Here is a 16,087-nt window from a genome sequence, read left to right on the forward strand (position 1 = left end):
CAAAAGTGTCTATCATGCACGGATCTGATATGTCCTCAGGTGACACCGGAGAGCTCCTCAATGTAACGTCAACAATAATTTGACATGAATTTCGAGCTGTTCTACTTTCCGTGACACAACATTTGACTGTTGTTGAAAGACACTGTTCCCCGTATGATTTATACAAAAATACCTGGAACTAGTAGCGTAGGCGTATTATTTGCATGCAAAATCGACTCATTACCAAACTAAAGTTAAACGTAAAGAAACCCTGAATCTTGTCTGTGGGGAAACAAACATGTAAAAGGATCGAACATCAAATGTACAATTATTTCTTTTTTACACAATATTATGTTTAATTCACCACTGGGCATGTTTTTAATGTGAATATCAATTCTAACTCCGCAGTCTCCGTCTGCACCTGAACGCATCTGCCCCTCGGTAATTGAGTTGATATCAAGTGTTGGGGGCGTGGCTAGTTTAGGTCACCTTATTCAGGTGTGGTATCAGGTTTCCTGGGTGGGTGTGTGTGTGTGAATCTCTGTGGACGTATCACCTGTTTGGTAAAGTGAACGAGCAGGAGTCACCATGGCAGGTACAGTAGACTTACATTTACTTTGACTTATTAAATGTCAAAGAAGTCAAAGAAGACTTCTGGAATTGAAGACAAACAGTTATTGCACCAAACCAGAAATATTATTTGATATTGATATTGACAGCCTGTGCAAAATGTATCGTATTTTAATAGCTGCACTCCTGCTGTGATAAGAGTTTAGATGTTGTCACGCAGAATCTTGGTGACACTACTTTAGATTGTTATATCACTTTAATTTTATCCTGGAAGTCGTTTATCATTTGAACCTGTTGTATCTGTGTTGCTATAGGTGTGGAAGAAGTGATAACAGCAAAGGAGGCTCATTCCGATGAGATTAGTTGGCCCTGGAGCAAGAAAAAGGTAGGAACTTGTTAGGAATGTGTAGTCCATCACGGTGGTATCAATATACGTATTAAGTTAAGTGTTTTGAAAGCAATGTCAAATAGTTTCTCAAATCAACCTCATCCAATCCATTTCATTTTACACTTTGTCACAACACAATATTAACTCTATTCATTCTGACCACAGGAACAAAGCACAATATTTAAGACTAAATCAACACAATGAATTATTTGATCAAAGTCAAATTATGCCATTTTTTTAAGGATGACTCCAAGGACAAAAAGGGTTCATCTGACAAAAAGGGTTCATCTGACAAAAAGGACTCATCTGACAAAAAGGACTCCTCTCACAAAAAGGACTCATCTCACAAGAAAGATGGGTCGAAGCATGGAGACGACAAAGACATCAAGAAGAAGGACAAGAAGAAAAAGGAACACAAGGAGGGTGAAAAATCAGGCAACTCATCCTCCTCTTCTTCCTCATCTTCATCCTCCAGCAGTGACGAGGTATGCCCAATGCTGCACCTGCATTTTAGAGATGCTTGTTATTTATCTTACATACTTAACACAGCTAAACAAGCAGTGTTGGATTTTCTTTGACAACCATATAGACAACTTTTATTTCCCTCTCAGTGCTCAGTTTCTGTTCCCATGTTACACTATTGAAGTTGTCAATACTTTCTTTTGAATAGAAACATGTATTTAAATGCAGCTCTACTGGTAACATCAGCTCACATATTAGTTTAAAGGCTAAGCACCTGAATGAATGCCTCGTTGGTATGAAACCTCCACAACCGGTCCTACCGGCAGGGTCATTTGTAATGAGATGTGACACACCACTCCCTCCTCTCATTGTGTATGACTGCTGTTTTTAGCTCATACTGTTGACGAGTGAAAACTTTCCAATATGGGCTGATACACTTTAACTTATTAACCTCCAGTCGAACTCAGATCCACTTCTAGTATGTCATATTGTATGGGATGAACGCCCTTTATGAACTTCATTTAGAGTAAACAGATAAATGTTGTCACATTTTTGTGAATTTTATTTAATGCAAAAGAGGAACAAACAAAGCCTAAGGAGAGAAGAAATACCAGTCAGAAAGTTGAATCACAAAAGAGTTGTTATTCATCACATCAATCAAAGTGAACAGTCTGCTTTATAAGATTACTGCTTCAAAAATCAAGGTCATTTTGGTGCTTGTTACAGCTCACTCTGCTGCCACAAAGATTCATACATTAAAAATGCAAAAGATGCTGTGGCACTTTGGATGTTATTGAATAAATCATGTATCCTGTCTGCAGTAACTTCATTGTCCTTTTTGTCATTTCAGGAGTGATGCATCCTGGGACCGGACTGCTCTGTCGGTTCATTACAAGTGTGCAATAGTACCAACTTTTACATCTGTCCTTTCTTTTGTGTTACATAAACATGCTGGTCTTGTGTAAACAAATCTCCTGATTCCTAGAAATAAATGTTCTGACAACAAAAAGCCTGCAGGAGTGTGTTTCCCCTCCCCATTACGTTCTCCTATCAACTAAAGTGTGTTTCTTCACCTCCAGGTGGCAGTGTTCTCTATGTTTAAGGTCGCTCACAGTTTGAAGTCCATTGTAGAATATTGTGAATACAACAAATACAGAATATGCTTATAAATGTAACTGCTTTTAATACATTAGTTAAAATGACAACACATAAATAGATTCTCCTCAGATAAAAGTACAATAAACAATTGAATGTGGACATTTTATGGAACATGTAAAATAGCTAATACTGCTGCATTAATGAATGGCAGCTTTTTTATATTAAAGGTTTCCCTGCATCTTTTACTATGAAGTATTTAAAACAAAACACATAAAATTAGATTAAAATTCATTTGTAAGTAAAAACATAACCTGAAAAGTAACAGTTTAAAATAAATGTATTAGTGATAAGTTAGACTAACGCAGCATTTAAAAGGGAAATTTAAAAAAAAATGTTTTAAGGTTCAATACGTTTATTTTACAGCTGTAGGGCTCACACTGTGAACATTCGCGTTGTTCTGTTCTGTGCAACAATACACAGTATTTATCTAAAAAAAAATGTAATATATCCATGATGGATACAACCACTCAAAAGATATATTATACTGCACTAAATGAAGGATAACCTGTTTATATTGCATCAATATTCAAAGTATTTTACTGTGATGTAGACATGACAAGAGAGCTCCAATATTTAACATTAAAGGATCTCCTTCAGGTCTTTTAAATGTTTTATGGGGTTGCAAGAAAAAAAGAAATGGTGAGCGGTTTCAGAAAATAATCAATAATACATCAAGCATCTTTCTATCCATCATGTTCAAGCTTTATAATATTTTAGGGAATATTGAAGTGGAGTGATTTACAACGTTTTCTCTCATGTTTGACGTTTCATTTGTCAAAAGTGTGTGTCTACATTTAGAATGCCGTGTGTTGTCTATGCTTTTTACATATTTTATCACTGTTATACACTGTCATGACTTTGCATTTAGTTGTGTTCAGATTTGCATCTGTCATTTGAATTTGTCCATAGCGTCTGGTAAAGGGAATGACAAACATCAGTCAGTATAAGAAAAAAGGTATCAGACTGGTACAAACATCAGCTATTATATCCCATAAAGTGCTGAAGTACAGTGTTTTGGCACAAACAGAGCTAAAGCTGAAATGATTAGTTGATTGACAGAGCATGTATCTTACTACTTTGATTTTTGTTAAATTTATATGGAATTTATTTAGCAAAAATATTAACTATGTTCTAGTTTCAGCTTGTCAAGTGTAAGTATTTGCCACTTTCCTTTCTCTTAATGTTAAAGTAACTATATTTTGGTTAGACATAGGATGGAATTTGAATATGCACTGTAAGATGTTTTTTTCAGGTTGTTTTGTTGCTGTCATTTTTTGACGTCTTACATAAGGACCTTGGATATCCTTAAGATACTCTTGTATCTGATTTGTGCTGCAACAGCTTAATGTCTGTGCATTTCTTCCAACAGCTACAGGGTAAAAGAAGGAATAGAGGAATTTATGTACAGGGCATTTCACCCATCATGTTTTCCCCTTTGAGTATACCTTTCTCAAACTACAAATCAAATTAGGAAAGAACATTCAAAAAATACTTTCGTCAGAGTATTTCTGACTAAAGTCAGAAGGTTTCTCTTTGGAAAGCTTTGAAAGCTCACACACCACGCCATGACCAGACAACCTGTGAAGTGAAAGATATAAGCAGTGATTTAGTGCTGAGGTGAGCCGAGTGTGATCAGTGGATCAGAGTGAACACAGGCTGTTTGATGCAATCCTCTCAGCAGCTCCTTAGAATCGCTGAGTAGTTACTTAGCCTGCAGCCACTTCTCACAGTTTCAGTTTGCTGCAAATGACATGCTTTGATTAGATAAATTAAGATGAAAAAGGGGTTAACACACAAAGACCTGTCATATTAGTACATCTGAAGTCTGTGTTGTGCATGCTCGTTCTCTTTCTCTTCTTGCTTATGATGAGTGAAACAATCACCTGACTGAAACTGTCCTCGCAGTGACATTGTACTGATATTTACATATCAACTTTTCAAATAATAGGAAGGACTCAAAAGAAAGGGCCTGTTATGGCAACATTAATTAAAGTGGTTATTTTAATTGTGGCACAAAAAATTGCACATAGCCGTGCATTTTATAGTCTCATATTATAATAATGTCGATCCCAATGTAAATAATAATAATGTGCTTCACATTGTGTACTGTAAAATGCTCAAATAACGTGGCTTATCCAGATTATAACAAACATTGTCACTATAAAGAACACCAACTATATTTGATTCTATTGTTTTCTATCTTTTTCCTTGTCTACTTTACTATTCTATTGAATTCTATCTAATTGTATTCGTTCACTCTATTAAATGCTATCCCATTCTATTCTATCTTATCCTGTTCTGTTTTGTTCTGTTGTTCTGTGATTGCACCGCAGGGGGGCATGCACGTCTCTCTCTCCGTCTCGTCTGGCGTCAGCGGTCTCCCAGCAACAGCCTGGCTCAAGCTCATCTTAATCATCCTCCGCTGATCACCATCAAGCCGCACAGACACACTCAGACTGAAACAGGAAGTCAGGTGGATTTGACCTACACAGTAAAGGCATACTGAGTACAGGTCTTTTTTTTCTGGCAAGACCATTTACTAGAGTAGAGACAAGTGCCGTTGTGCCACTTCGGAGTGAAATAGACATTATACACGTTTTGGTTTGTTCAGAGAATTAATTTTAGTAGACCTTTTTGTCACTTTGCAAAAATAATGACATTCATTTTTCTGACACAATTAGTCAAATTGCCCTTTACTTTTTTTTTGAGGAACTATTTTATGAATGCCGGAACGTGTGTGCACCACGTAGGTATTAAGGAGTGATGTGGTTCAACTCTGACCGATGACCTGACCCGGTGTCCTTTGGCAAACTTCCGAGGATGTTTTACTTTGGAAAATATAAACAGGAAGTCTTCTGGTTTCCAATGCTGTGTGATTTGCTCCCAGGTCGGATCAGCCGCAGCAGAACAGACGAGAAACCATGGAGCGCAACAAGACGCGTTGGAGAGACTCACCAATCCGACGGGAAAAGTGCCAGTTTGTGATCTGTTTGTAAATCACTTTCAGCAAGTGGGCATATTTCTGTTCACCAGCAGGTGGACATTGAGTTTTCGCTAGCGTGCGTAAACTGACTCGAGAGGAAATAAAACAGTGTTGGAGTGAACAGCTACCAAAAGAACGAGAGGAAAGGAGGAGTTGGAAAGAGCCCAAGGAGAGGCAAGTGCCCGTTGGATAGAAAGGCTCTCTGTGTTGCTTTTGTGAACACTTTTTGACGTTGTTTCTGGGAAATGTTGCTGGTGTGCGCAGCGTAATACCCCGAACAGCTTTCATGCCTCGTGCCATCAGAAGGGACAGTTACTTCTCTGCAAGGAAACTGTGATCGGAGCTGAGATTTCATAAAGAAGAAGAAGAAGAAGAAGGCACTGGGCTGAAACTGAGGACCAGTCACTGATCAGTTACGAACCATGGTGAAGTTTCATAACTCGGACCTATGGATAGCCTGGATGATCATTTTCTGCATGGAGGGTAAGTTGTGTGACACTTGAAAACTTGTTTACCTCTGCTCAACTACAAGCACAAGGTTGCACACACACACACACACACACACACACACACACACACACACACACACACACACACACACACACACACACACACACATATATATAATAATAATAAAAATACGTTATGTGAAATGTACCAAAAGGCTTAACTATTTTCTATCACGTGAACAAATCAGTATTACGCTACATGTGCATGAGTGCTACAAAAACAGATGTATTTGGAATTAAATTGTGCCACAGGCTCAACTCCTATCCAATACCGCGTGCCACATCCATTTGATCTCCCTCTTCCTTAATACTGTATGTTTGGATCAGGCTGACAAATCCCCGGCATTTCCACAAAAAACTAAAGCACCGATTTAGGATGACTTTTCCCTGATGGTCGCGATGTCATCTCTCCCAAAAGCACTTTTGATTGTGCCCGTCTTATCCTAAATGCGCTCTGCTGTGCCTGATATCGCTTTGGCGCGTCTTACACAACACGAGCAGGCCCGTCGCGTTCAGGTAGGCATGGTAGGCAATTGCCTAGGGCCCCCGAGTAGGAGGAGGCCCCCCAAAGACGACAGGTTAAGATTTTTTTTTTTTTTTTTTTTTTTTTTTTTCAAAATTCAAAGAAAAGTCTGATACAAATGCAACATGAATCAAACAACATGCATACCAATAAGACAGGTCATGTATTCAACAGCAATGACGATTTTAAATAGCTTCATAATAATAAGCAGTCATCTGTATATGAAGGGCTCTGCTGCGACTGCGAGGGCAGCAACAGCGCCTCCCTAGAGCATGCGATGTCCGAAAAGCGCAACGACACATTGTAGTCGAAATACCCCAGCTCGAGGGGGCCCCCCTTTCCCATGCATTAGCGCGACAGCGTCAAGTGCAAGTGAAAAGTGAAAAATTAAAATGAAGCGAAATTATCTCTCCGGCAATCAAAAAAAGAAGAAGAAAAGGGAAGAGGAGCAGAAAAGAAAACAAGACACCGGTAAGTAGAATATACACAATCAACATGAAAATTGTGCCAGGCAGGGTATACCATATTTTGCTAGAGTAGCGAGGTTGTAACGACGACTAGCTAGGAACCAGTGGTTTGGCATGCTAGCATGCTAACCAAACTTAAACTGCTACCTTTGACTTCACTATAAGTTCATAACGTTATCAGCTGGCCAAATTGATCAACGATTAATTCCTCTTAATATCCTAAATAAACTTCACATATGTTTTCAGTCGTTAGAGCCTTGAGCAGTGGCGGCTGGTGAACATTTTTTTTGGGGGGGGCGCAGTTGGGCGGCACGGTTTAAATAGCACTTTTTTAGAGGTTTAGCTTAAGACAGTTGGTTAGGTGGCTGCGGCCACATTCGTGCTTCTTACATTTTTGTGTGAAGTGCTTTAGATCCTTCATCCCGGTTGTAGTCCAAAGTGTTTCAGTCCCAGGACTTTGAAATAACAGACAAGGGAAACAAAAAAAGGCATTGCTCACTGTACAACCAGCTAACCAATTCCGCTTAGCATACAAGTTTGAGGAGAAAGTCCGAGTGTAGGTTCTCCCGCGATCAGTGGTCGTCTGTTGAATGTTTAAATCCGGACGCTCGGGTCCCAAGTCTTTCAATTTCTTCTTTTCGACATCTGATAGTCGATGAAACGGTGTTTTAAGTAGAGCTTGCACGGAGTTCTCAGCCATCGATGTTGCCATATTCACTCAATCTAAGTTTCAGCTAGCTACGGTGCTGCTCTTTACGCTTGTGGTTAGGGAATGATAACGATGCTGATTCGCCGAAATAGTCCAATCGCGTATCTAAGAATGTCACATTGAACTAAGAAACAATGCCATTGGCTGTGGGCGCAAAGATTTGCGCCCACAGATCTCAGTTTCATCCTCCAATGAAAAGCTATCCTTGCTAAAATGACTGAGAAAAGTATAAGCTCTCCCATAGACTCCCATGTTATCGGCGCCCACGGACGGTAGCCGACCTGCCTATTCTCAGAAAAGGCGAATGGCAATATATTATGTCCGGACACATTTTAGCGGTTCTTGACAGTGGTCTCCCATACACATTTAACCCATAAACACGGTACATTTCTTATTTCAATTATGTTGTATATATAACGTTTTTTAACTCAAAAAGTCAGGGTGGGCGGCGCCCAAGCGCCCACTATTGACGCACCGCCACTGGCCTTGAGACAACCAGTGAAATAGTTATTCCTGTAGTAGCTAGCTATTTAATAGGAGATTAACATGGGAGTTTACAATAATTTTGCTAGAATACCATTGGGTTGATTTACTTACTTTATTTACATTTTAACGGTTAACATCCCGGCGCAGATCAGCCACATGAAGAAAACAGCCACTTTAGTGTCAATTAATCCTTTTCTAAACCTATTCTGCTGTTTGTTGTTGTTGGTCTCCATGATAGCTGTAAATACCACTGGACCACCGTTAAAAACTGTACCGATAGCTTTGAGCTTTTTCTATGGGACACAGACAGTACACAGACACACACAGACACACCACGGGTGCGGGGATGGCGCTGTTGCCACTCACAGAATTGATTTCAGGAAAACAGCTCGTCTTAGTGACTGTATTTCTGTTTTCAAACCAGTGAAAACGGGATTATTGTAAGATTTTATTATTATTATTTTTTTTACTTTTTTTTGGTGAAGCAGTGCTTCACCTGTAGTCGTATAGAAACCGCCACTAAACCGCCTAGTAGGAACTGTGTGTAATGCTTTTAATATCTATTTCACCACAATTATCAGACTGTAAAATGATAGGATTTCAAAAGCATTTGAAAAATAACCAAGCTAATCATACAGTACTTATTCTTTCTCCAAGGGGCATTGCTGAAATTTCTTCATCCCGCTCTACCAAGTGTTGTCTCTGGTGCTACTGAAGGTAACGTTCTTTTCTACCTATTATTAGTGCCTTCTATCAACACACTTGATGTTATCAAAATGACTTTACATTTTTCTAATTCAAGTCATAGTTGTGTGTATTCATTCCACTTGCCCACAGAGTCTTCTGGACATTTCAAATATGTGGGACATTCACTAATGTTAATGAATAACTGAGTTGTTGAGATCAATGCATGCAAAATGTGCAATATAAATAAAAAGAATATTATTTATGTATTTATTTATTTTTGCACCAGGGCCATCAACATCGTCTTCGTCACATGTTTATGAGGAGGAGCAAGTGGAAGACAACATTGCGGCGTCCACACCACTTCCCAGCAGTGGTTCAACAGAAGGTGCATTAAGCCGCACAATTTCAACTTATCACCTATCATAGTGACCCAAAGTTATAGCAGCATGTGCTGTGAAAGTGTATTAAAATGACCATTTGCTATAAAGCGTTACACAAGTAGATCACCATACCTTAAGCATTTAGTTGTCGTACTTCACACATGAAACTGTGCCATGAATTAATTTGTAATTACATATTTTTCAGCAGTGCCATCAACTCCATCACGACTTGAGGAGGAGCAAGTGGAAGCATCCACACCACTTCCCAGCAGTGGTTCAACAGAAGGTGCATTAAGCCGCACAATTTCAACTTATCACCTAACACCCATGTGCTATGAAAGTGTATTAAAATGACCCTTTCTTTTTAAAGCATTATACAAGTAGATCACCATTCCCTAGTTGCTGTACTTACCACATGGCAATTGTGCTATAAATTAATTTGCAACTATATGTTTTCAACAGTGCCATCAACTCCATCTCCACTTCATGAGGAGGACAAAGAGGAAGATGACATTGACATGGCAGAGACCACCCCACCATCCAGAACTGGGGTACCTGTAGGTATTGCAAGCACCACATTAAGTGATGACCCAGGATGTTGGCCCAGTGTCCTAACAAGCAGTATGCGCTGTGAAATAGTCAAAAAAGGACCTGTGCAAATCATGGACATTGAATTCCCGCAAAACTTAGACAATCCTCCTCGAAGATTCACCAAGGACAGTTACAAAAGAACCATGAAAAATGGTGAGAATATACATCGATCGTGGCTGGTGTATTCCATCCACACAGATGGAGTGTTCTGTTTCCCTTGTACTGTTTTCGGGAAGCGTGAGCGTGACAATGCCTTAACGACCTGTGGCTACGGTGGATGGAAGAACCTTTCCTATCGCCTAAAAAAACACGAGTGCACAAAGGTGCACTGTGACAATGTGAAAAAGTGGCACGACCTTCAGAGGAGACTGCAAACCAGTACACTGATTGATCAAAGACAGATGGAGTTGATGCAACTTGAAGTTGAACACTGGAAAGGCGTGATTCGGAGAGTGATTGCCATAGTTTCCCATCTGGCAGAACGCAACCAGGCTTTGAGAGGAACTACCAGTACCGTGTATGATCGCCACAATGGGAATTTTCTGGCTCAAGTGGAACTCCTAGCACAGTTTGATCCGGTAATGAATGAACACATCAGACGAATACAATGCAAAGAGACAAAGGTGCATTACCTGAGTGGAGTCATTCAGAACGAAATCATTCAGCTGGTCGGAGACAAAATCCTACAGGAGATTGCAAGAAGAGTGCACAAAGCAAAATACTTCTCCGTGATCATGGATTGCACTCCTGACATCAGCCACAAGGAACAACTTTCTGTTGTTCTCAGGATTGTCAACTGTGAAACACCTGTTTCTATTGCTGAGCATTTTTTGGGATTTGTACATGTTGAAGACACAACTGGTAAAGGGCTCAGTGAAATCCTGCTTGACCAGTTGGAGAAGCACAACCTCAGCATTTCAGATTGCCGTGGGCAGTCATACGACAATGGCAGCAATATGATGGGCCACAAACAGGGTGTGCAGGCAAGAATTTTAGAGCTGAACAACAAGGCGCTATGCATCCCATGCAGCAGTCACACACTAAATCTGGTTGTGTCAGATGCTGCCAAGTCTTCAGTGTTGTCCATGTCTTTTTTTGGTATGCTGCAACGACTGTACAACCTTTTCAGTTCCTCTGTGCACCGCTGGGCAATTTTGAAGCAGCATGTGAAGCAGCTCACCCTTAAGCCACTTTCAGGGACGAGATGGGAGGCCCGAATTGACAGTGTGAAGGTAGTGCGGTACCATCTACCTGAAATACTAGACGGACTGTCAGCACTGGAGACATATGCTACAGAGAAGGGGGACTCAGAGACCATGTCCTCAGCAAAAAGCTTACATGGTGAGCTTAAAACATGGTCCTTTCTTCTGTGCACAATAACCTGGTACAACGTTTTGTATCAGGTTAACCATATGAGCAAGCTCCTCCAGAGCCCGGATGTTTCAATGCAAACACTGAAAAAAGAAACCGAGGGAGTGACAGAGTACCTAGAAGATTTCAGGGAAAATGGACTCGCATCAAGCCAAACGGATGCAATGGAGATTGCAGAAGATCTGGAAATTGAGAGGAAATTGCCTGAGAAAAGGCAACGTAAAAAGAAAAGGCAGTTCCTTTACGAGAGTACAGATGAAACCCAATCGACCCCAGAAGAGGCCTTCAGAAGGGACTTCTTCCTGCCTTTGGTTGACACTGCCATCACCAGCCTAAAAGACAGATTTTCCAGACTGGAGGGGGTGTATGCCCTGTACGACTTCCTGTTCAGCATTGATATCATGAGGGCCACAATCAAGACTGGGAAATTGCATGAGAGATGCAGGAAAGTGGAACAAACCCTCCATGATATTGATGCAGACGACTTGGCATTGGAGATCAACTCTGCTGTCCACACCTTTCCAGATGAAGTATCCAGGTGCCCATTTAAAATGCTGGACTGCATATACAGTGAGAAGCTGTTGGACCTGTACAGCAATTTAAGCATTGCACTGCGCCTACTTCTGACCCTTCCTGTCTCGGTTGCCTCCGGAGAGAGGAGCTTTTCATCTCTGAAGCGCATAAAGAATTACATGAGGTCAACTATGAGCCAAGAGAGGCTCTCTGGACTGGCACTCATGTCAATTGAGAGTGACGTCCGCAGGTCTTTGGACTTGGAGGGGATTGTGTCTGCATTTGCTGAGGCCAAGGGCCGCAAGCAGCAGTTTCAGTAGGAAATAAAAAAAATAATAAAGGCTACTTTTCAGTGTATGTTTGACCTCTTTTGTGATTAAAACGCACAGAATTGCGGAAATTTTTTTTTTAAAGGCCCCCAACAACTTCTTTGCCTAGGGCCCCCAAAATCCTAGAAACGGGCCTGAACACGAGGTCTAAAATTACAAGGTTTTAAAACATTCAGCCACTAGCGAATATTAAAAGGTGACACCTGGGGAGAGTGTCTGTGTTTTGAAATAGAAACGGGGCAGACTGATCAACGAGAAGCATTGTTCCTAGGCAGCTAAGGAGACGAATATCCCGAAGCAAAATCTCCATATAACCATAATTCTTCTTTGGGGAATTTTATGCAAATGTGTGCTGGGCACAAGTTTGTGTTACTGTAGTTATTTAAGCTTATTTTACGTGTTAAGAATTCTAGTTTTTCACATGTTTTAGTTAGCTTAGTATAAAATAATGTCATATTTATAAAATATTGTTAATGATGTGTTTGGGATGTTTGGTAAGTAAGTCCTTATAAACACCATAAGGTTTCCTATAGCTTGTGAAAGGCATTTGGGAATCAGTTTTACTAGAGAAGAAAACACATTAAAAAAAGACTAATGACACAATTAATGAGCATCATTATTCATGCACATATGCTGCAGTTTAAAGAATAAGAATGCATTATTCATGTTATAAATGAATGAGTCAATTACACTTTCTTTCACATAGTGTACCCATATGCACATTTATTAGGAAAAAGAGCTAAGCATAGCAAAAAATGCAAGACAATTCTAACCCAGTTCCCTCAAAGCCTCATGTCAGGAAACAAAAAAACATTCTCAGCTCATGCTCACACACACACACACACACACACACACACACACACACACACACACACACACACACACACACACACACACACACACACACACACACACACACACACACAAGCCTGACATGTCAATTTGGACAGAACAATTGTGTGAGATTGAATTTATTCCTGATTGTCCATGTGTTTCACTCTGCTGCTCACTTGTTTAGGTGTACACCTCCAAAGTGAGTGAATGAATGTCGTCTTGTCAGCTTTACTTAGGGGAACACACACACATACATACACACACACACACACACACACACACACACACACACACACACACACACACACACACACACACTAAATTGATTCGAATCATTCAGACCGATTGTCTGCAAAAAGGTTCACAAGAAAGTGTGGTGTGTGCTCACTCTTTATTTTCTTTACTACATGTCCATCAAAAAAAAAAAAAAAAGCCTTTAGAAATAACAATAAGTGAAGGTTCAAGTCTACAAATGACTTTATAGAAATAAACTGCCCAGCTTTAATAACAGGCCGGCTTGTTCAGAAAGGAGCTGCATTTGCTGGACAATTTTTCTTCTCTCCTCTCGCGTCTTGGTGGGGAGCTGTTTGTGTTTCTATAAATACATTCTGATGCAGCAAAGTCAGTATTGATTGTGGTTGCTTGTTTTGGCTGTGTGTACTGACCTCCACTTTTTGCATGTCAGACATTGTCACTTCATTGATCTGATCAGTTCATTATGTTAGGGGACACCAAATTGTTATGGATGTTACACAATGAGGCCTTACGGGTTCAACTTAAGAAAAACAATAAAAAAGAAAACTTAATGACAAAATTCTTTATTAGCTTTAAAGCATGTGTTGCTGTGGACGCACACCAGACAGTAAAACATAGTGAAATGAGGAAAGTTTAAACGAGTAGAAAACTATGAGAAAGTATGACAAGATGAAGTAAAATTCACAAGTGACTAGGACAGGCTTTAGCCATGGCCATGTTTGTACTTTCAGCGTTAGTTACAGGACATGTCATTTCCTTCTTTAGCCATCAACCCTCCCCAGTCACGCATGCATATTGCATCCGTTCCTCTCAATTAGAAATACAGCTGCACAGTAAAAGACAGTCTTGCAGTTTGCATCTGTAGTGCTCGAACAATTTGAAGGAAGTTAATAAAAGTTTGAAGAATAAACAGTAGAGGCTCTATGCGAGAAATGGATTGGTTCATCTGTTGTCACAACGAACCCCCATGGTGATACCAACACAGAGCGGCTCTGTCCATGATGCCCCGATTTAACGATTTACCCAGAACAACCCTCAAGGGTGTTACAGCGAGTGATCCGGAGGTCCAATCAATTCAGCAAATTAAATTCAAGCGGCGGTGGTGGCTCAGAACTTTTGAACAACTACTGTGTGCTTTGGTTGTGTGCATAACAGATCTTATAGAACATTTCAAATTTGCATAAATAAATGTATATATTGTGACGGTGAAATGTTTGGATAAGCTGCCAGGCTTCCATATCACTGTCCTGTTTGTTTGAAAAAAAGTCCAGTGAGGACAGGGGGCACTCGAGCGTAAATAAAAAAAGGCAATGTTGAGCGTTTCTTTAGCTCATTGACATTCAGGGCATTCATGTCTGCATCAAAGCTGAACTTAGAACAGCTCCCTTCTCCACTTTCCCTGTGAGCTTGTTAACCTTTAAGGGTCTGCTTAAAGTAGGATATTATACATTCTACCAGGTCTGGTCTGTTTGTTGCCTACATGGTGTCCTTTGCTCAGTTTGCAGATTGGATTTCAATCAATGTGTCACTCAATATGAATCAGTTCCACTGATTTCATAGTAGCAGTCGGGATGGTTTTCAGGTCAAAAGACACTCAGCTGTGGAGGGAAATGCTAAATGTGGCCACTTACATACCTGTTAAATGTAAAGCAGGTCCTAACATACATCTACAATCACCAAAACCATGTTTACTGGTGTGTTTCTATTTCTACTTGAAAGCCACTTTATTTGTTTTTTCAGTCCATTCTTCTCTTTAACAGTTGCAGGTCAAAATGATAATGAGAGGGATGGAAAGAACAGAGTGATACAAGCTTAGAAAAAATAAAATGTGTGGAGAGAAGTGGAGAGAGCTCTGCATGCCATTATAAAGTCCTCTCAGTGTTTTAACCTCAGGTGATCTTGCAGTTAAAAAACCTGGCGCCCAACTAAGAACTTGCCTCTCAAAATCCTGCTAATGCAGATTGCATATGATAGAAAATCCCGTCTGTATCAGTTTTATCTGATAAGTAGCGTTTTTTTTCCCCCCTCCTCTTTCCGCCTGCTACTAAAAAGGAGCAGCTGGAACAAGAGTGTTGGACAGATGGAACTTTCCACCTCGATTATTTTTCTCACTAAAAATAGCTTCTCAAAAAATTAAAAGACCTCTGGGATTGCTTGCAAAGTGCATGTGCGTGTGTGCCTATGCGTGTGTGTGTTTGAGCGACAGAGGCGCAGAGAACTTCAGACGCCGGGGTCCTCAGATGATGGCAGCAGCGGCCAACCTGGGAGTGTGAATGAATAAATGATGGCAGATATTTGGAGGAAGAGAGCACAGCATTCGCCTGGTCCCATGGTCTCTTAAGCACACATTAATCTAGGTCCCAAAGAGTCCAGCTCTGCGGCACGGCAGTCGGCCAAGCATCTGGGGCAAACATCTGATGTGGTCAGCTCACAGAGGTTTGGGGTTTGAGGTTTTGGGGTTGGTTGTACCTTTAATCAGAGTGGCAAATGAGGGAATCTTGAGAGTGTGGGAGCGAGGCGATGCTGCTGGTGAATCTGAAAGAGTTTTTAATACATTTGGGTTAGATGATTAAAAAGAGTGTTTGGAAAGTAGGGTGTCACTTTCCAAAACAGAAGATGATCTGGAGGCACGCTTGGAAAACTTGTAAAATGATGTCATCTGTAGAGGAATTCTGTGATTGAAGCATTTCAACTTTTATTGTAAGACGAGAAGTTGCAATGAAAACCTGCAGTAACCAGTTCTTTCTAAGTATGCTTGAGTCATAACATAATTGACCTGGGCGCAAAATTATTTCTCAATGGATTAAGTGTAATAATCATACTTTTATTAAAGCTGCAAATGGCAACTCCTCCACTTTATAACTTCAGGTATAGTTTCAAAAGCCAAAACTAA

General features: G+C 40.3%; 2 protein-coding genes and 1 long non-coding RNA gene across 3 annotated transcripts in view; all 3 read left to right on the forward strand.

The window, feature by feature from the left end:
- The first annotated feature begins 457 nt into the window (after positions 1-457).
- LOC134879973 (uncharacterized) lies at positions 458-2,408 on the forward strand. Its single transcript, XM_063906592.1, has 4 exons — positions 458-574; positions 864-934; positions 1,180-1,422; positions 2,250-2,408. The coding sequence occupies exons 1-4, from the start codon at positions 568-570 to the stop codon at positions 2,253-2,255; spliced, it is 327 nt and encodes a 108-aa protein (XP_063762662.1). The 5' UTR covers positions 458-567; the 3' UTR covers positions 2,256-2,408.
- A 3,067-nt stretch (positions 2,409-5,475) lies between these two features.
- igsf11 (immunoglobulin superfamily member 11) overlaps positions 5,476-16,087 on the forward strand; it is a 90,304-nt gene continuing 79,692 nt past the window's right edge. The window contains exon 1 of the mRNA XM_063906224.1: positions 5,476-6,023. Coding sequence (XP_063762294.1) covers positions 5,963-6,023 — 61 coding nt within the window. The 5' untranslated portion in view covers positions 5,476-5,962. The remainder of the gene's footprint in view (positions 6,024-16,087) is intronic.
- LOC134880587 (uncharacterized) lies at positions 8,268-10,024 on the forward strand. Its single transcript, XR_010167937.1, has 4 exons — positions 8,268-8,951; positions 9,208-9,306; positions 9,507-9,587; positions 9,764-10,024. It is a non-coding gene; the product is annotated as an uncharacterized LOC134880587 (long non-coding RNA).

This window comes from Eleginops maclovinus, chromosome 18 (genome assembly GCF_036324505.1).
Source record: "Eleginops maclovinus isolate JMC-PN-2008 ecotype Puerto Natales chromosome 18, JC_Emac_rtc_rv5, whole genome shotgun sequence".
NCBI classification, from domain to species: domain Eukaryota; kingdom Metazoa; phylum Chordata; class Actinopteri; order Perciformes; family Eleginopidae; genus Eleginops; species Eleginops maclovinus.

Bases quoted from the DNA above. Each gene is read 5' to 3' on its own strand.
- LOC134879973 (XM_063906592.1), top strand. The intron at 935-1,179 runs GTAGGAACTTGT...CATTTTTTTAAG, and splicing joins GGCCCTGGAGCAAGAAAAAG to GATGACTCCAAGGACAAAAA.